The sequence below is a fragment of the Plasmodium knowlesi genome, assembly GCF_000006355.2.
Source record: "Plasmodium knowlesi strain H genome assembly, chromosome: 9".
Lineage (NCBI taxonomy): Eukaryota > Apicomplexa > Aconoidasida > Haemosporida > Plasmodiidae > Plasmodium > Plasmodium knowlesi.
The window spans coordinates 1766145-1786461 of record NC_011910.2 but is presented as its reverse complement, the minus strand read 5'-3'; the positions used below and the strand labels follow the sequence as shown (position 1 = coordinate 1786461).

Sequence of the window (20317 nt, the reverse complement as noted above, 5' to 3'; positions counted from 1 at the left end):
GTGGTGGAGCGATGAAACGATGTAATGGTCGCAGCGTATTCTACCTCCACAAGTGACATTTAAAAAAAAAAAAAAAAAAAAAACACAAATGTGAAAATAAATATCCATGTGTACATTTTGCGAACTGTTAACCTCCACCAGTGATTGAATTTAAGTGGTCTTTTTTTTTTTTTTTTTTTTTTCCTTCCCCATCGCTGGCACATTTAAGATGGGCGTAGACGCATCCATCACGCCCCTTCACCCATGCGGCAAAAAGAAATGTAGCTCAATTTGTTCTCCTTTTTTTTTTTTTTTTTGTGTTAACTGTGCTCTGCATTTCTTAAATGGATGGACTCTATTTCGTCTTCTCGTTTGATCAGGTGCTCTTCTGGACGCCACTCCGAAGTTATTATCTTTATATATATGTCCATATATGTATATATTTAGGTATATGAATTTATTTTTTTTTTTTTCTTCCCATATTATAGCCTTTTTTGAAATCCTTTATACCTCAGAACAATTCTCGGCCGTTCCTTCAGTGAAGCGATGTGTGTGTGGGGGGGTAAGAGGTCATTCCAGATGGGAAATAAAATGGGTAGTTAAATGCGGGGTCTCCAATGGATATCCCTCCATCACGCAGGTGTAATTACTTTCAGATAATTTTCCACGAAGTGACTATTTCGCGTGTGGTTAATATATTTCAGTCTGTTTTTCATCAAGAAGACTTTGTCAAGAGGGGGGGGGGGAAAGATTATCCATTGTGTGTGTGTGTGTGGAGGCATAGTGTGTACATTTGTATACATATATAACATTTATATGAACTGCTCTTCGTTGTGATGTCTCCGCTATGCGAACCCGCCTGTTCTCTAAATGGAGTAAAAAAAAAAAAAAAAAAAGACAGTGTTGTAGAGTTCATCACGCCAACGTCGGCATGAGCGCAAAAAAAAAAAAAAAAGAAAGAAAGAAAAAAAAAGAAACTGTTTCATCGAACGAATTGTCAGGTAACCTCATTTCGTGATTTTTTCCTGTGTATAAATCTTCAGGGTGAAAAAAGTAGAGACATGTTATTACGTTGCAATTTTTATTTTTGGTATCTCTTTACCTATTCTCAGTCGCAAATTTTGCCCCTTACCTTCTACATTGTACACGTTTAACTGCATTAAGTTAAAAAAAAAAGAAAAAAGAAAAAAGAAAAATGATGTACGGTTAAAATCGGAGGACACAGAAATGGGGAAGATATACATTTTTGTCGACACACTTACCCTTTTTGTGATTCCCTCATTTTTGTTTTTCAGTATGTTCGACTTGACCATTTCGGTGGCATATCCACCTCTTCCTTCTGTTTTGGGTTCACAGAAGGAAAAAATGTGGTGTCCCATGTGAAATCGGAACTACTTCTGTGGTGAATCAGTTAATATACATCTGCCCACGTGTAAGCATTTTTTTTTTCCACCCTTATGTTTGGGGCCTGGGAAAGTTGGTCCCCGTTATGATCATATATGTACGTAAAAACTATTTCCATGATGGTTAAATAAGGGGAGTCTATACTTACTGGCCTTAACGTGCGGGTAGGAAAAAACAAAATCGGAAGGAGACTGTCCCAACCCGTAATTCTTGAGAGTCAACATTTTGTTCTTATTCTTTACTGCGTCACTGAAAGGGGGAGGTTGCACCATCCCGCGTGGTTGCATGGTAGGTTATGATATAGTATGTCTAGTCATGTTACGTTTTTTTTTTTTTTTTTTTTTCCCCCCATTTAAGGGAATGCTCTCACAGGTGATCCCATCCTTCCCCCGGGAGTACAAATTTGCATGCTCATTTCTCCCGTACATGTAATCCTTCTGTGGATCTAAAAACAGCTCTGCATGGACGTTCACAAACTCGCCACCACCTGAAGGGGAAGAGTGTTGAAATGGAGGCCTGTAGGAGCATACGCATTGACACATGTACATTTACATACATACAATATGCATCTACGCCGTGGATAGGGGGAAACCTGAGCCTCTCCACTCAATTCCCTCTTAAAAAGTGTAGCTAACTACACGCTACTCACAAAGGAGCTTACACAGAAGTATATGCAACAGTGTTCTTATAAAGTAGACATACTTAGCTCCTGAAGAAACAGTTCCTTCCTCCTTTCAAGCAAAACCTCCTTGGTTTTAATGTCATCGGATAATCGAATTTTCTCCACATCATCCTGCTCTACATGCGTGAGGAGGTGATGCAGATATCTGGACGTAGTGACGAGTGTATCTTCCTATGCACATTCATACATGTGTTCGAACATGTGTATATTTGTACTTCCAACGTAATAACTGCCTCACCATATATGTTATTTAGAACATCTCGCATGCATCTCGTTATATCTGGTTTCTTCACAGTCGTGTCGATGAGGAAGGGGAACTTCTTCTCGTGGGCGTAGTACCCCTCGCTGTTATCTTCCTTCAGTTTGTTCTAAAAGAAAAGGGGAAATGTGTATATATATGAATATATACCTATGTAAATTTGTCCTTCCTCTCGAGTGGGCCCCTGGTAGTGGTCCCTGACCTGTTCACACATAGCGCGCACATAGTGGATGTACCTTCCTCTCAGTCAGTACATCCCCCTGCGTCCGGTTGCCTTGACGAGTAAATTACCACAATGAGTGATGAACAATAATGGGGAGAGCTATGCAGATGCACACATTTGCTCATTTGAATATCCACGTGCTTATTCATTCGCATGACTGAGCGATGGACGAACTTAAATCCCGCCGGTGGATCAGGATATCCCGCATGTTTTCCCTTTTCTTTACTGCAAAAGGAGGGTAGAGGAAATAAAATGGGTTTTCTCTTGTCCCCCATTTTTACACCTATTTGAAAGATGTTCTTTTGTTCTTCTGTTTTTTTGTTCTTCTGTTCTTCTTGTCCTTTATGATACTTACTAATAAATTGGACCTCTTCCGTTGCGTGTTTCTTCTGGACGACTCTTTGTTCCTCCTCTCCATCTTTTAAAAAGGAATATTTTAACAGATCTTTCTTTTTCTCATAATCGTTATAGACGGGGATTTTCCTTTTGTAATCCCCCATTTTGTCAGCGTCTATGCCAATCGGTATGCTCCTCTGGAGATAAGTGTAAGCTTGCACTTATGTATATCCGTTTCGCAGGAGCATGTAGAATTCCCTTGTGAGGGGCTAAAATGTCAAACGCACAGATGCACGAAGTCAATTGCCTTTCAGAACTCCTCAGCGCGTCTTTCCTCTTAAAAGGGGGCAAAAAAAGGAAAGCACGGTTGGCAAAAAAATTGACCAAAGTTAGGCAAAGTGTCAAGCAAAATTGGAAAAGTTGACAAATTTGAAAAAAAAAAGAAAAAAAAAAAAAAAGTGACACTCTCGCAACAGAAAGAAAGGATCATCGATGAAAATAAAAGTCACATTAGCGAGATCAAAAAAAAAAAAAAAAAAAAAAAAAAAAAAAAAAAAAAAAAGTTAAAAAGGGAGGGAGCAATTAGGAGGAAAAAAAAGACAGTCAACTATTCATTATGTCCAGTGCTAATTTTTTATTTATGTATATGTCGTACGTTTTTATTTTTGCCCTTTCCCTAACTTCATCATTTATTTTGTAATTATCGCATGAACTAAAATTCAAAAGCTTGAAAATATTTTCCTCTTCGCTTGAAGAGGGATTATTTGTTGAGCACACCTCATTTGGAACAGTACAATTTTGTTCTTCTCTACTTCCGTGTTCTTCCTGTTCTTTCACTTCCACAGCTTTGACACCTATAAACTCCTCCTTATAACTACGATCGATTACTCTTTTCACGTCCCTGTATATATACACGAGACTTTTCATTCCTAGGTTGAAGTTCTGCCAAAGGGGGAAAAAGAAATATGGCAGTTGAGGGGAGGTGGACAAACGCACATCTTCACGCTCTTGACTACATTGAACGTTTGTGGGCACTTATACCCATCGGTTCGGTCCATCGAGTGTGAAGAATGGACAGACACCCCGATAGGCAACACGATAGACAGTTCAATTGCCATGTCCATTTCTTCTCTTCTCCTACCTCAAACAAGACGATGAGCTTATTGTTCCGCAACGTGATGCACAAATAGGGGCAAATCTCGAATATGTAAATGGCCTTAAAAAAAAAAAAAAAAAAAAAAAAGTGGGAGAACAGGGAAGATATATGAATAAAATAAAAAATGGACACATGAATTAGCTGAACGCAGAGTAACTACAGTGAGGAAACAACGTTAAATACATTTCCTTCTTTAAGAAACTCCTACCTCGTTTATAAAGATGTTCTTTATGTCACTTATGCAAATAAATTTTAACCGATGTCGGAAACAACTTTTCCTCTCAATTTGTATTCCAATGTTGTTCACAAGGAATAGCCTTTCTGTTGAGAAGTAAGGGGGGGGGGGAAAAAAAAAAAAGGAAAAAAAAAGAAAAAATTAAAAACTTCCATAGTACGTTATTCGACGAGCTGTGACATACACATGTGTCCACTTTGGCAACCACTTTTTGTGTAAAATATATTTTCCTCTTAGGATATTTTAACCAATGTAATGATTATTCAGGTATATTATGATAAACGAGATGTACAGAACAAACAGGAAAAATTGAAATTCGTCTAGCGAAACGTATCCCTTCTTGTATCCCTAGGAAGGGCGTAATGCCCGGAAAAGATTGAGCATGCATGGGTGTGTCTAGTTGTGCAAATGCAACGAGAAAGTTGTCAAAGGACTCTCCACTTTTTCATCTTTTTATCCTTTCGCCTTTGTGGGTTCTCTCCCATGAGGTACACTACTCTGCCAATTATCCCGCCCCATCCTTCCGTGCCTTTTCATTTTTTCCAGACATTGCAACGCTTTTGAGCTCTAAACATGCGTATGTGGGGGTAGATGAACTGTTCCCTCATCAGGCGCTCATCTGTATACACATCCGTGTAACTCACACTTTCATACCGAGTAGAGACAATACAGGTAGTACGCGGTCAAAGTTAGTATGGCCAACAGAACCTCCCTTTTCTTTTCCCTTCGTTCTGAAACGTATTCAATGCCATAGTTATGCTCAATTTTCCTTATTTCATTTTTCATTTTTCATTTTTTCTTTTTAATTTTAGTTAGTCATCCGACAAATAAAAAAGAAGAGGAGGAAAAAGAAAAAAAAAAAAATTTCAACATGATTCCTCCAATAATCACCAAATTAAGCTCTTTCTTTTTTGTAGTCATTTCTTCCTCTTCCTGCAATTGTTTTGGCATTGCGAGTAGAACGCTTTAAATGGTGATACCGTTTTTGGCAAGGTGCCCCCTTCTGCTTAAGTTTCCATTTCAGCTTTTTCCCCTTTTTGGTATTTAATTTTGTGGCGTTTTTGTGCCTCCTCTTTCGTTCCTTTTTTTTTCCCCCACGGAATGCACAAGGGCCAGTGGGTAGGTCGAACACATGCCGAAGGAAAACGCGCACCATGCGATGTGCGCAGAAGGGAGCATCTGCCAGGGAGTATCCACGCGCAAGTTCCAAAATGAATGTCCAAACGGGTACCCAAAAAGGGGCATAACACGTACTGTCATGTGGATGCTTCTTTGCCCAGTAAATTAAATAGGACTGACAGAATAGTACCACCTTCGGGAGAATCAAACCTTTTGGCACTTTTTTTTTTTCCCCCGTTTGATTTGGCAAAATAAAATGACCTCATCAAACGCTCCGGGGCGGGGTGCTAAACATGTGTAATGATTTTTTTTTTTTTTTTTTTTTAAAGTATTCCAAAATGGAAAATTAAAAAAAAAAAAAAAAATCATTACACATGTTTAGCACCATTTCAAAGAGAAATGGAAATGGAAGAAAAAAAATGAGTTAGAAAAATTATGCCTAGCAGAAATAGGACGTATGTAATAAGAGACTGCTTCCGCAAGGGTTGTTTTGTTGCATTTTTTTGTTGCATTTTTTTGTTGCGTTTTTTTGTTGCGTTTTTTTGTTGCACTATTTTATTGACTTTGTCCCGTCTCATCCATCTCATCAATGTATTATTTTGCCATTTTATATCTCCCCTTCTTTTTTCCCCTTTTCTTCCTTCCCACTTTGGCCAAATTACACGAAATTTCTTTTTATTTTTAATACGCTTTTGTTTTGTACATCCACAGAATATTTTTATGTAAAGTTAAATGGCGAATGGCTTTGCCAGTGTGTGAATAAAGACCTACTGGTACTTTGGTAAATATACCCTCGGGAATTTCCATGGGATACGCCCCCGAGTGGGAAAATGGACAAGTGTGTGAACGCATATATATGTGTTAATACCATTTGGGGGGGAGCAACACTCCAAAGGGGAGTTAACACACCTATTTTTTTTTTTTTTTATTTTTTTTTTTTTGTAACACTTTGTAACCTTTTTTATTTTTCCTTGTATTTACGTATGCCCACCCCTCCATAATCAACCTATCCGTTTTTTCTCCAACGTTGTCACAAAACTACATAAGAAAGGACCCCCCCCAGCCACACACGCGCTCATTAGTTCCAATTAGATAAGCCCTTTTTTTTATTACTGCTCTCTTTATTGCCCTTTTGTTTACCCTTTTCCGTTCGGACAAAGAAAGTAGGATGAGCGATCCATCGAAGAAATCGAAAGACTCGGTAGATCCCCTGCTGAAATTGAAGGAGGAGAGAGAGAAATTAATTCAGTGGTCTCTCAAGTTAAAGAATAATAATTCTTCTTTCCTAATTTCTGAGAAATTGGATGCCGAAAGGAAGTACTCAAGTGATGACTCGCTGGGGGTGGAAGCTTCCGATTCCCGGATTCGTAAGGGCCAAGTGAGGAGTACTAGGTGGAACATCAATGCAGGTAAGAGAGCAGATCAATTCCTGGATGGTGTGTCCTCACATGAGGTTGATAATGACGAAGATGGCGAAGCTGCCGGTAGCGATCACCTTGCCTACCATGATGATGATCACCACAATGCGAATAAAAACGAACGAAGGAACAGAAGCAAAATAAACCTTAGCGGAAGCGTAGATCACACGAGGAGCTTCAACGTACTGACGAGGGACAACATATCGGAAGAGGAACATAAAAATATTCGGTCCAACATTAGAAAAAATAACAACAAAAAAAAAGAAATAGACATATATGGAGACGGATCGAGTTATGAACAAAATAGCCAAGATGAGGAATACTCAGTTGGACGGAAGTATGAAGAGAAGAACCATCATACGCGTAAAAATCGGAACAACAAAATTGAAGAACACATCAGTGACCAAAGCTCGGAGGGTTCCTTTGGACCAAAGTCGTCCCACATTAAAATGAGCAAAAGGGTAAGGAATGAATACGATAATTTCTCACCCCATGTACATACTGAGGAAAATTTTTTTAAAATTCCAATGAGGGAAGAAGTAAAAGGCTCAGGCTTAGTCGCACCCAATGAGGTGCAAAATAAAGAAGGCGTAGAAAATCGCCATAGTGATGAAGCGTTTCCGAATATGAACACTACCAACCAGAAGAGGAAAATAAAATTAACGAGGAAGGTAAAAGCAAGGGAAGTAAAAAACAACGCCAACTATTTTTTAAATTCAAACGGTCTGAAGATTTTGACTCCCGTGGAGTTCGAGAGGAGTGAAATCGGTTACGATGCAAACAACAAGAGACACAGACACACTCGAAACTTTTCGCACTGCAAATCATCAAACGAAAGCGTGCATACCTTCTTACCGGGCGCATCCCCAATCAACGCGAGGGACAATTTCTCCTCCACAACGCTACAATCTAATAGTAATGAACACATACCAATATCCAACGATGGAAAACTAAGTGGAACCAAACTAAAGTATAAGAAAAACAATAAACTCTCCACCCTGTTAGAAGAAAAGGTACACATATTGGAACAGAAGAAGGAATTGCTGAATGACAAAATTAAGGATCTCCATGATAATACCTACACCCTGATGGACGCACAAGAAAGGGATAATTTAACCATCCAACATTACGAATTAATTATAAAAAATTTGGAATCCAAATATAACAAACTTTTTAACATGTATCAGGAGCTGGATGAGCATCGCATCTCGTACGTAGATGCGTATCGTGAAAAACAAACAAAAATTGAAAACCTATGTGCAATTATGCAAATAAAAAGTGAAGAGAGCTTAAAATTAACAGAAGAAATGAATCTTTTAAAAAAAAAAAATGAAGAAATACAAGGACAAATTTATGAGTATATAAAAGACATAGAAGATAAAGAAGTCGTGTTAAATAAAAAAAAGGAAGAATGTGTCAATTTAAAAAATGCTCTTGAAAAAGCCAACGCAGAAAATGCAGACTTAACATGCAGACTAAACGAGGTTAGTACCCAGTTAGAAGAAGCGCTAAATCAAAATAAAGTGTTGCAAGAAGAAAACAATAATATAAACCATAAGTACAAAACTATGAGTAAAAGTGGAGATATCACCAACAATTTTTTCATTCCCAAGATAGAAAATTTGGTAGACATTATTAACAAACTTCTGGAAATTTTTAAATCCAATGAAGAAAATATTTTAAATTATGTTGATTTTTTTAAGGAAAACTCTTCAACCATTCAGGAAAAATTAGCAGACAATGGCAACATATGTGATGATGTCATTCGTTTGCTAAATGTCAATTTGGTGAACTCCATTGTCGATACCTTCAAGCAGAGAGAAAAGGAACATACTGAACAGAAAGAAAAAATGGGAATTATTTTCGATGATCAAATTTTGAAAATGTACGAAACGAATATTAACAATGTTGAAGTTGCTAATAAATACATTGTTGAGTTAAGAAATAAATTAATGTCTGTCCTTTTGCAAAGAAATAATTTGAAGAAAAGAACGCTACTCTTTTCTACTGCACAAGGAAGATTAAACGACAGGCCAATAATTAAAGAACTCAAAAAAATTAATGCTGGTACGTTACTCCACAAGTGCAAATATCACTCCTTCACGCACAAACCGGTACCCATTTTTATGAAAATCATGGACAGTCGCTTTATCACTTGGACCAGGGACGTTAAGGGGAAAGCAGGCTTCAAGCGAAGGAAGCTCATCGACATCAAGGTTGGTCCACGAGGTGCAGTAGCGAATGCACATTGGTGGTGAATCAGTTTATTGTCCAATTGCTACGCAGTCAGGTGTATTGTTTGCTCTGCCGTTAACTGCTCACCTTGCACATCTTGCACAACTTCCACCCCCCCCGCAGGACGTGATCTCCATAGACTACGGACTCAAGAGCACACCCGTATATTGGCTAATCGAAAAGCACAACAAAAAGAGTCTCGAAAAAAAAAAAATACAACCAAGCCAATTTTACAATAACGCACATGGAATACACCCCTGCAAATGCTTCACATTGCGCACCCGGGAAAGGACTTATGATTTTTTCTCCAAAGACGAAGAAGCTATAGCCACATGGGTCGTAGGACTGGGCGTACTGTGCTACCAATACAACAAATCTGCTAACATACAGTCGCGCTCAGAATTTGTTGTAAAGAAGGCTCAGCTGAAATTGCAGCTCCACTGTATTAAGCGGAACATAAATTACACTACTCTGTGGAAGGAAGCCATCGAACGCACGCAGGAGCAACAGTCGTAGTGACCTTCACGAGCCTCTCCGCCGCTATCCCCCCTTAGCACTGTCACCGCTTCATTTTTTTTATTTGTCCATTCTTCCATTTAGCCCGCTTGACATGATTCGTTCGTTCGTTCATTCGTTCGTTCTTTTTTTTTTTTTTTTTTTTTTTTTTTTTTTTGTTTTTTCCATTATTATTTTTTTTTTGGCGCACCCCTGCGCAAAGTCGCGACGTTCACTCTGCTCACCATGTGTATGCTATGTATGGTATGAGTCGTGTTGGAACGACTATACACAGTTGCACTCCTCCAATCTGTATGTAGAAGCATCATTTTTTAAGCGAAGAGAGAAACCCTATATGTGTCCTCAGAGCAGCTTAAATTTGTAAAAAAAAATAAATAAATAATAAAATACATTAACTGTAACTCCGCTTTGATAAAAAAAAAAAAAAAAAAAAAAATGTATTTCATCATATGGGTAAACAGATAGCATGTGCCAGGGTGATAAATTGTGTATGTGTTCCTCTTAAAGAATAATCACCAAGAATACTATCCTAACGGAATAAGTCTTTAAAAAGGCTACTACTCATTGGAAGAAAAAACACCACTCCATGTTTTTGCTGAGTTGTAATATTTTTCCATTCTCTCGCCGTCCTTACAGATCTAAATATATTTACTGGCTTAATGAGAGGGAATCATAAAATTAATGCAGTGACGCGCCCCGTTTTATGCTCTGTGAGGTGTTCCATAAAAAAAAAAAAAAAAAAAAATTCATATCTGCAAGCAAGAGGGTGTACATGACAGCACTTCGCGCAATTTTGCGTCAACCGTTGATAGCTGAACTTCACATTTTTTTCTCATTTTATTTTTCGTAAAAATCACTCATGCTATAAGGAAAATACATTTTATGTAAGCGTGTACTCCTCAGCGAAAACGCAAAGAACGATTTCTCAACAAAATTGATCATCCAACTTAGGGAAAAAGTAATCATCAGATGATACCCTATCAGAAGTTACATACGTGTAAATATACACCTCCTACATGAGTGTACATTTTTAAGGGGTATCTCTGGCCACTCCACCCCTTTGTGGTATCCTTATCGAAGGAAGCGGAATTAACCAAGCGACAAAAAAAAAAAAATAAAATAAAATAAATAAACAAGTAGAATCAAAGGGATCAACAAGATGGGGTTCCACATCCAAGGCTACATCGCCATGATGGGCAGGGGCATAAACCCCAAAACCTGGAAAAAAATGTGGATAAATTACAAGAACAAGCAAATCATAGATGTGTATAATGGGGTTGCCCAGTTCACAAATAACCAAATAGCGCAGGTCGCAAGAGTGTAAGTAACCAAATGAACTGTAAAAGAAAAATGAACTTGACAAAGGACACACCTGCTTATGTGACTTTGTTGGATTATGTGCTCGCGTACGCTGAGCAGTGTAACATTTTTCTCTCCCTCCCTTCAACGCAGGTACCAGTACAGATACTGGTGGTGGGCCAACCCCTTTGGCATGGGACTCATTTTCTACCTAGGGTACAAGGCATGGTATATGGTGTACATGAACCACAAGCAGAGGAAGGTGGCGCAGGTAGTTGCGTCGGCCTATGGTCAAGGTGGACAGTGGCTTAACCCCGTCCCGAAATGAGCTTAAATTGATAACTTCCCGATATGACGATAATACCGGTCCCCCTCAGGGCGGCCATATCGTTCCCCTCGTTTGTTGTTTTCTGGGGGGTGTATATGCCCATATGAGTGTCTGTGTCTGTGCACGCTTTTCTTGTTCGCACAGCGCGCCTCCTTTTTTTTTCGTCGTTAAACTAATTCAACGGGTAGCTCCCCATCTGAAGAACACACAAACATATTTGCGTATTACAAAAAAAAAAAAAAAAAAAAAAAAAAATCCATTCACTTGAGTGTAACAAAGGTGGATATAACCAAATGGTGCAAACGCCATGTGTACCCTCAGCCGTTGTAAAAAAAAAAAAACGGCTGGCACATAAGCAACAAAACGGGCACAGTATCCCTGAAATGTAAATTGGACCCCCCAAATGAAGAACAATTTTTCATACCAGGGTAGATTAACCCGACTGATGTGCCAACAAAAATTGGGAATTGAACTGGAAGAAGCGTGTCATGACGTGTTCAACGGATATGTCTCTTTAAATAATTACATGAGTTCGTTCGGAATTTGCAGAACAAACTGCACGACAAGTTGCGCGACGAACGGGTCATCCAACAAAGGATTCAAATGCACTGTGCGGTTGTAATGAGTCATTTAATCTCTAAGCATCTATATGTATGGTTCCTTTTCCATCCTCCTTCTCCCATTGGTAATTGCAAATTTCTATCCATCATAGTTATGGGCACCTCACTCGTCATAACACCACGGAAGGTTTCTTTAGACCGTTCTCACTGCCCTCGTGCATGGCAGGAGGGATGACCAAATTACCATATTCCCTTTGCCCGATGTTCTGGTCCCTATTCAGATTTCCCTGATTTGCATTATCAATGGGAAGGTGATAAGTGGGAAGGCCATAATTACCTAGCGTTTTCACCGAATTCGTATTGGCTTCCTCTTTTGTACCAACTATATATGCCCTACCATTCGCGTCGTAGAAAATATTTCCACCATAAGGTTGGTTATTAATTAACAGATTATTCCTACCAGCATATGCAGAATTGTAAATTAACCCATTTGAAATATTCCCATAGTTAATGGGAATTTGTAACGCTTTGCTAAAATTTGATTGTATCATCTGCTGGGGGGGTACCTTATTCATTTGAGGATGCGCAACTGAGGAAATCTCACTTGTTGTTACATTAACAGGGTTACAAATTTTATTTCCAATCTGGCTGTCGAATAAATTGCTATGAAAATTGAAGTTGCCTAAATTGGACATACTCACCGCCTTGTTCTCGTAGTGTATTCCATTGATGTTGTTACTGTTTCGGGGTACACTGGCAGGATGGTGTATGAATTTCCTATGCGTAGGGTCAGAGATGTATGAATATTGCTTGTTCATGAGGATGGCATTATTAGAGGATCCATGAAATGTGTTATTATTCCTCAGGTTGGAAGTATCGCCCGAGTTGTTCATCTGCACACCCTCACTCGAGCTAACATTGGGATAGGAATACATGCCATTGTTATTTTTCATTTCTTCATTCTGTTGATCTAATCCGTTTCTCTCTTTGTGTTCATTGAATGTGGTGAAATTTCCCTCTTCACCATTTGACGCAGGTGGGCCGTTAAGGGGTGCACTACCTACCTTCATAATAATAGGATCCATATTGGTGTTGTCACTAGGAAGGCCTAAACTACCAGCACCATACTGGCCCCCTGTTAAGAGGCTAATATTACTCATATTACCTCTATTCATTTTATTTGACTCCCCCTTTTTGTAATTTGCCAAACGGCTAGCTGCGTCGGAATCTTCTCCTAATGCCGAGTCTATTGTATCTACTGCACCGATGCTACAACATTTGGGGGGATCAACATTCACTCTGATTATTCCATTCTTAACACCATTTGTTTCCATCAACGCTTCCGATGAATTTATCACTTTTCCATTTCCTTCACCATAGGATGGAAGACTCCCCTTGGCAAAACTTCCATCACCAGATAGGTAATAATTTAACTCGTTCTTCATATATTCATTGGCCTTTTTCAGTCCCACCACTCCGCTAACTGTTTGGCTTATCATAACTTGGTGGCTATTATTCCTTGTGGAAAAGTTCGGGTGCAGATTTTCCATACGGATTAATCCCTCCACAGCATTTGCCCTTCCCACAATATTGAAATCTTGTGGGGTTATCATTGGGGGTAATTTCGACTTATCCATCTCTTCAGTTCCATTTCCTTTTGTCCATTCTCCTGATTTAGTTTCCATCGTACGACTCATCAGTGGAGAATCCTTTCGCATAGGAAACGGGTCCTTATCTTTTTCTATGTCCACATTTGGTGGGTATTCATTCCTTCTGCTGGGAAAGCCTTCCTTGGTTATTTCTCCCTTTTCACTATTGTACAAAATATTCTCCCTCCCACGAGAGGAGCTCATTCCTTCGTCACCTATCCAGTTGTGTGAGACACTATTTTGATTCTCCTTCTGGGTTCGTTTCTTTTCCATCTCACTAGTTCTCTCGTGACTGCTACCATGTCGTGCTCGAGAAACCTCTTCGCGGTTGCTGTGAACGGAGGGGATGCTTTCTAACTTTGTGTTCCTCCCACATAATTGACTAGCAGCAGGTTGTACACTTCTTCGATCTGAGCTCATGTCATCTTCCTTCACGCGAAAATATTCATCGCGTCTATAACTTTCCCTCACTAATGACCCTTCAGCATCCCCTTTAGAAGCGCCTCTATTCCGTTCCTTCACCATTTCGCCGCTATCATAGCAGTTGTGTCTATCCCCCTGTGCGGTATGACCGCTCTTCCAACCTCGGGATGTTTCGCCCGAATGACGATTTCCTCCATGATGAACGCCTAATTTGGGGTCGGTGCTTTTAATCCTTTTTTTCTTCTCCTCATGTTGAAAGGAACTATTTGAACTGGACATTGTGGATGGGTTAATCTTATCGTCTATAAAATGCCTTCCTGAATAACTCATGATTCTTCCCTCAGATATGCTGCTACTTCTTTGGGGAATTTCCGAATGGTCAAAGGAACGATTCGATTTGTGAATTCCTCTCTGCTTTTTTTCTTCTTTATATTTATTAGAATATCCACTATGGTGCTTTTTTTTATCTTTCATTCTGGGTGATCTATTATGATTGGTTATTTCCTCGCTCTCCTCGTAATCATCCTTTCGGTTTGAGTGGGCGTACTTACTCCCACATCTACCGTAATTGTCGCTTGGTTTTTCAATCTGCCCATCAATTGAGTACTCTTTGTTGTTTCCGCTGATACCATATTTGTACCTTCTGGATGGAACACTATTCACACCTAGAGATATACTTCTACCTTCCTTATCACGCATACAGAGGGATTCCTTTTGCTCATCCGAAATGAAACTCATGTGGCGATGATCACGGTCATGCTTACTATGCTCTTCATTTTTTGAGAAATCACATTTACCTTGCGAAAATCTCCTTTGATTACATGAGTTTCCATTTCCTTTTCGGAAAATATCCTTTCTACTTCTTTCCCTTAGCATTGAGTGGGAACCATGTGGGAAGGCATTTTTGTCCATCAAAGAATTTTCCCTTAATATGTTTATCACGTTGGAGACATTTCCTGTGGATGAGGTGTTCACTTTTATATGTCTTTCCACGCAGGAGTAACCCCTTTCCTTGCTTCCACATTTTTCTGCATCTAGATTTATATCATGATCACTTCTACTCATGTCAGATTCCTCATCGTCAGGAGAATTTAATTTGTCTAATATGGCTAACTGATCTGTGGATCCCTCTTCAGAGTAGGAGTTCCCACTACGTTGTGTACTCTTCCTTCGTGAGTTCCTCATTCTACGACTTGACATTCTTGCGTATTCATCTTCATCGTGGTAATTATGTAACCCTTGGGTGGGTTTACATTCCTCATTCGATAAGGTGTTCTGATGACTCTGGTGGTTCCCTCCGTTGTGTAGTCTTCTTCCATCCAACATTCGCTCGTTGGATGATCTACTCTTTCCCTTCAAACAAACCGATTCGTGCATCTGATAAACGTTACTCTCTCCATCCTTCGACTGAATATGTCTAATTAATGCTCCATCTTTATCGCTACATAATTGATTATCCTCCGCGTAACGAAAACTCCTTTCTACGCTAACCTGTTTGTCCATTGTACCACCACTCTGATCACTATGCGCATCGCTATTTATCACGGTTGGTTTCTTTGACGTCATGGTCCTTCCATTGAGATGCGACATGTGGATGCAGTTTTTAGGGGTAGTGCCCATGGGAGAATACTGTCTTGCATTTTTTTGCGAATTTCCACTTTTACAGGATAACATATTATTCTTACTATCATGATAAAGGCTTCGTTCTGCGATTTCTTTCGTGTCTCCATAGGGATGCCTTCCGTGTGAGTAATACACAATGCTCTCACGATCGATGCTACGACTTCTTCTACCAGAGATTCCACCTTGGTTGCCTTCTTTTCCCTCCCCCTTGGATGCCACCCTCGAATTGTAAAGAACCCTTTCAATGTTCTTCATCTCATGAAAATTGCAAAAATCGGAAGAGGATTCCTTCCTCCATCTGGTTCTGCTTCTCCCTTTATCGTATCTTTCATCCTCATGATGTACCCCTTTCTTGTGATGCCTTTCACCCGAGCTGCTAGTTCCTTCGTTCGAATGGGCCCATTCTAACATTTCGCTTTTCCTCCTCGAATGGGAACCCCTCTTCCGTGCAGAAATATCACCCGATAAAGCACTCCTTATTTTTTTACTTTTTCTTTGCAAAGGATTAGTGCAGGACAACTGTCCTGATTGGGAATTTTCAAAATTCTCCTTAGAAATGTGATGAGAGTGAGAATTTCTCCCTCCATAATGTTCCCGCTGCTTCTTCGCCCTGTCCATTCGCGCAGTCTTCTTACGATCTGATGCCAACTGGAGGTCACTTCGGTGACGAATTTTCTTGTTCGTGCGATAGTTTCTATGGTCTTCGAAATCAGGATTGGTTAAAAATTCTTCATCAACTCTTCCTTCCATTTTTTGCGGACAAGAACTATTGGCTGCTTGGCTTGCCCTGTCTTGGATTGAGCATTCCCCCAATGGATCCACAACATATTGGTGCGCTTCATTTTTCCTGCATGAAATTTCTTCACCTGATGGAGCATATGCCTGTTCTGTACGATGCCATAAGCAGTTTTCTGGCTCATCCACTTGCCTGTGTCCCCAAACTGGACAATCTAGAGCTTCACTTTTTGTACCTTCTACAAAATTGTGCACACGACGGGAGGAGTCCCCACTACTCGATTTATACCTATCAACTGTGGGGGTCGTCCTGGGGTTGTAATTTACTTCTCCCTCTATGCAGAGGGGACTGCCCTTAGGATACATATTCGATTTTTCCTTTTTTTTTTTTTTTTCTTTCGAGTATAGGCATTCCCCATTGTTATAATGACTCCCACTATTGGTACTCTCAATTTCCTTTGGTGGAAGAGCAGTTTTGTTTACCCCCCTTCGTGTTGAACTTGTCCAAAGGCCACTTCTTCCTATCTGCTCAGGGGAATATTCCTCCCTTTTTTTGTTACGCTGGTTATTCGACAAGGTTGTAGCAACACTCCTGCTTCTGCCTCCTTTGTCTTTTATTTCTAACACTTTATTTCTATGATCAAATGTGTTATCATTTGTGCGACTACCTTTCTTTTTCTCCACCTCGTTGTAGCAAACATTATGCACTCTACCTTCGCAGATGCAGAACCTACTTCCTAATACCTTTTTATCCCCCGGTTTGTAGTATTGCACCATTTTGTATTTTTCCATTGAATTGTCGTGAGTACCAATTTCGTCTTGCAACTTTAAGGAGCTTGGAACATGGTTTTTCTCCCTAAATTTTTCAGCATCCTTAATTAAATGTCTTTCCCTTGGGTTTTCCTCACTCGTTTCGTCTACACTGTCTGACCGTATAGTAATCGTCCTTAAGTTATTATATTTTTCTTGTCTCTCTAGGGAGTTACTACAAGTAAGGGATTTCTCTCCATTTCCTTTAGCACCCTTTTGTCCCTTTCTCAGCGCACTATGTTTTAATTTGTAGCTTCGACTGCTACTATTTGACGTTCTCCAGGTTAACATTTTGCAGTATTGTCGCGGTGCCTCTTTTCCACGATTTCTTTTCAACTTTTCATTACGTTGCGTTAATAACAGAAGCTTGTCTTCGTTCTTCACTGCATCTTTCTTTTTTTCCTCTCTGTATTTATGGCATTCATTTTTTGATTCACCTGATTCGTAGCCCTCACTCGATAAAGTTTTTTCCTCTTTTTTATTATCTTCCAATTGAGGATAGGAATTCATGTGGTGTTTCTTCACCGCTCGGGCATCCCTTATACATCTAATCCCCTCTGTCTCCGTACTGAGCTGAGATAAAGTTTTTTTCATTGTTCTATGATCCCCTCTGTTGTGAAGTCCTCTTTCATATTGAGCGTGATACTCTTCTGGGGCTTTACTCCATGTATGTGAACTCCTTTGGTTCGTCTCTTCCGGGTGGATCTGTATCTCTGTCTTTTTCTTTGTTTTGCTCCAGGAAGAGTTGCTTCCATCGTTTCTGACACTGCTACCTCCCTGGTTGTTGTCATGCATACAATGGATTTTTAAGCCGCCTCTATGACACTTGGTAGATTTCCTGCAGCAGCTCTCTTGACTCTCCCCAAATGATGAATAAGTGCCAGATAAGAGCTTATTATGCTTTGTCGTGTCGCATGTAGAAGTAGAATTGGAACGCATTTTAGCGCTTTCCTTATCTTCTCCATCTTTACCTTCATATCGGAGCTTAATTTTTTCACTCGCTCGGTTGTTCACATTTAAGCTCATTCCCCTTTCTCCTTTCGAAGTGAATAAGACGTGGGAAGGAGCATCTCCGCTAATCTTGTCACCCAATTTGTTTATTATTCTCCCTTCTATGCAATTCTTTCCCCTAGGGTTTTTCAAAGGTACAGATAGGTTAACTAGAATTTTTTTTTTTTTCTCCTCCTTCTGTAAGTCTCTCTCCTTCTGTTTCCCTGAGTGATTATGCACATTTGATAGAGGCATCCTTTCATGGTGCGTATGGTTGATCATTGAGCCTGATTCAGTTTTGCTTCGCTCACTATAGCCATCTTCCCCATCATCATCACCTTTGTTCTTTCTTCCCCCTCGCTTTCTGTCTATCCTTACTCTTATTCTGTGCTCTCTCTTTTCTGCACTGTTATCGAGGCGCCTATGTGGGTGGGATCCCTTCACTTCGTAAGCACCCCCCGGCTTGTTCACATACCCCCCTGCATATCCCCCATACCATGGATTATACGTTGCACACCTTTGGACTGGGTTCAAGTGAACAAAGGGTGTGTCATACATATTTGGATCTCTAAATTCATTATTCGTTAATTTTCCCAAATGGTGCATGCCTATCGAGGTTCCTATTCCGTTTTTCTCTCTTTGGCTCCCCCAGAAGGGGAGATGATTCCCCCTCATTACATCATTTTTTAGGGAGTAAAAATTTGCTGCTTTAGGGTACTCAGACGAGGATCGATTCGCATTGATGTACCTGCGATTAAATATTTCGTGAGGACTTTGGTTCGAAATTTTTATAATGGCCCTTTTCTTGGGATCATCGGTGACATTGTTACAACTGTCATCCCCCTTTGGATATCTCTTAAATCTAACAAAGGGCTTTAAATTTATTCCAATGAAATCGCTTCGACGTAGAGTCCTGTGAGGTGTCCTACGTCTATACGTAACACTATTCGTTGGTTCTACATTTATATATTCATTTAAAAGAAAGGCAGGTCTGGACTCAATTGGTAATTTACGTGAGTTAATTTTCTCACCGTGTGGTCCTTTTTTGTACATTTCTTCTATCTTATCTATTAACGATTTGATGAAGGATTTCTGCTCCTTTTTTTTTTCTTTCCCCCCAAAGTGTTGCAAATTCCTGTTTGCATTATTTTTTATTCTTATGTTTATCGTATTTTTCTTATTTCCGTTGTAATCATTTGGAATATACAACCTTTCGTCGGCGCTGGATCCGTTCGACTCGCTTCTCCTACGTCTGTCTTCATCCATTAAGTCGCTACCTTCGCTCGATTTACATCTTCCCAATGACATGGAACATTCATGGGAAGGATCCCCAGAGGGTCTCCTTCCCGTGCGCGTCATATTTTTTATGCTGTACTTTTGTTCTTTTCGTTGTGACACTCCTTTGGGCATTTCTAGCAATTCGTTCGATACGCGCACTTTGTTTTTATATTTTACTTCGCTTTGGCTCGACCCGTGGACAAATAACGCACATTGCGTTGATGACAAGTGAATGGTAAAAAATTATGATGCGCAATTTATGGCGACGTTGAGTGGAGGGCCTAAAGCCCCTTAACGCGGAATTGGCTGTGCCCAGGGACAAATGAAAAAATTACACAAAAATAGAGGAAGTGGCACTAGCAAATCCTCGCTAATTGGGCGAAAATACAAAAAAAAAATTAAACGAATACAATTATCTGGCCAATCTGTAAGACAAAAAGGGAGGACCATCCATCCCTTCATTTGAAACAAAATGGTCTACATAAAACATCAACAAGGTGAGTCTTTTAGACAAAACGAAAAAAAAAAAATGTAGGAGGCATTTTTTTTTATTTTTTTTATTTTTCCTCCCATTCGTGTGCATACATTGTACCACGAAATGGTGATGCCCCTTTAGGAGTAAAACGATTCTGGGCTTTAGCTGCGTCAAGTGTGGCCAAAGGAAAAAAAATATATATAATAAAATAAAAATCTCCATAGGATTGGTAAAAGATTGACCAACCACGTTGTGGTTGGGATAAGACAAGTGAATCGAAGCTCGTTATTAGTTTAATCATTCATCCGATTAACATATTTTTATTTTTATTTTTTTTTCAGGCAAATTTCCACTCCGCGACATGTGCATTTTTTTTTCAAGGAATACACCTTCAGGTGAATGCGCGCTCAGTGCGAGGACAGACCAAGAAAAACCTCCCACCCCACGCGGGGAAATTTTCACTCGATTTGTACGCACCAAACATGTACACGCATATTAATTCAAGTTTTAATTTTCTTATTAAATTTGCAACATTACACATCGACATTAACGTTAAAATTTCCACAACGTCATACTTTGTAGGGC

At 39.6% G+C, this 20317-nt stretch overlaps 5 protein-coding genes across 5 annotated transcripts; 2 read left to right on the top strand and 3 right to left on the bottom strand.

Annotated features, from left to right (window-relative positions):
- Positions 1 to 461: 461 nt before the first annotated feature.
- PKNH_0939300 (conserved Plasmodium protein, unknown function) lies at positions 462 to 3047 on the bottom strand (the record flags this gene model as incomplete). The annotated part of the gene is made up of 13 exons (XM_039114066.1): positions 462 to 512; positions 630 to 703; positions 790 to 845; positions 986 to 1016; positions 1112 to 1133; positions 1242 to 1318; positions 1532 to 1632; positions 1810 to 1870; positions 2086 to 2181; positions 2304 to 2433; positions 2561 to 2598; positions 2722 to 2772; positions 2903 to 3047. 13 exons carry the CDS (start codon positions 3045 to 3047, stop codon positions 462 to 464), a joined length of 933 nt encoding a protein of 310 aa, XP_038969688.1.
- Positions 3048 to 3486: 439 nt separating this feature from the next.
- On the bottom strand, positions 3487 to 5060 carry PKNH_0939200 (phosphatidylinositol N-acetylglucosaminyltransferase subunit H, putative; the record flags this gene model as incomplete). The annotated part of the gene is made up of 5 exons (XM_039114065.1): positions 3487 to 3825; positions 4025 to 4099; positions 4248 to 4360; positions 4523 to 4622; positions 4929 to 5060. The coding sequence occupies 5 exons, from the start codon at positions 5058 to 5060 to the stop codon at positions 3487 to 3489; spliced, it is 759 nt and encodes a 252-aa protein (XP_038969687.1).
- Positions 5061 to 6561: 1501 nt separating this feature from the next.
- Positions 6562 to 9562, top strand: PKNH_0939100 (conserved protein, unknown function; the record flags this gene model as incomplete). Its single annotated transcript, XM_002259379.1, has 2 exons — positions 6562 to 9027; positions 9170 to 9562. The coding sequence occupies 2 exons, from the start codon at positions 6562 to 6564 to the stop codon at positions 9560 to 9562; spliced, it is 2859 nt and encodes a 952-aa protein (XP_002259415.1).
- Positions 9563 to 10721: 1159 nt separating this feature from the next.
- On the top strand, positions 10722 to 11189 carry PKNH_0939000 (uncharacterized protein; the record flags this gene model as incomplete). The annotated part of the gene is made up of 2 exons (XM_002259378.1): positions 10722 to 10882; positions 11015 to 11189. The coding sequence occupies 2 exons, from the start codon at positions 10722 to 10724 to the stop codon at positions 11187 to 11189; spliced, it is 336 nt and encodes a 111-aa protein (XP_002259414.1).
- A 730-nt stretch (positions 11190 to 11919) lies between these two features.
- Positions 11920 to 19389, bottom strand: PKNH_0938900 (conserved Plasmodium protein, unknown function; the record flags this gene model as incomplete). The annotated part of the gene is made up of 1 exon (XM_002259377.1): positions 11920 to 19389. The coding sequence occupies one exon, from the start codon at positions 19387 to 19389 to the stop codon at positions 11920 to 11922; it is 7470 nt and encodes a 2489-aa protein (XP_002259413.1).
- Between the last annotated feature and the right edge of the window lie 928 nt (positions 19390 to 20317).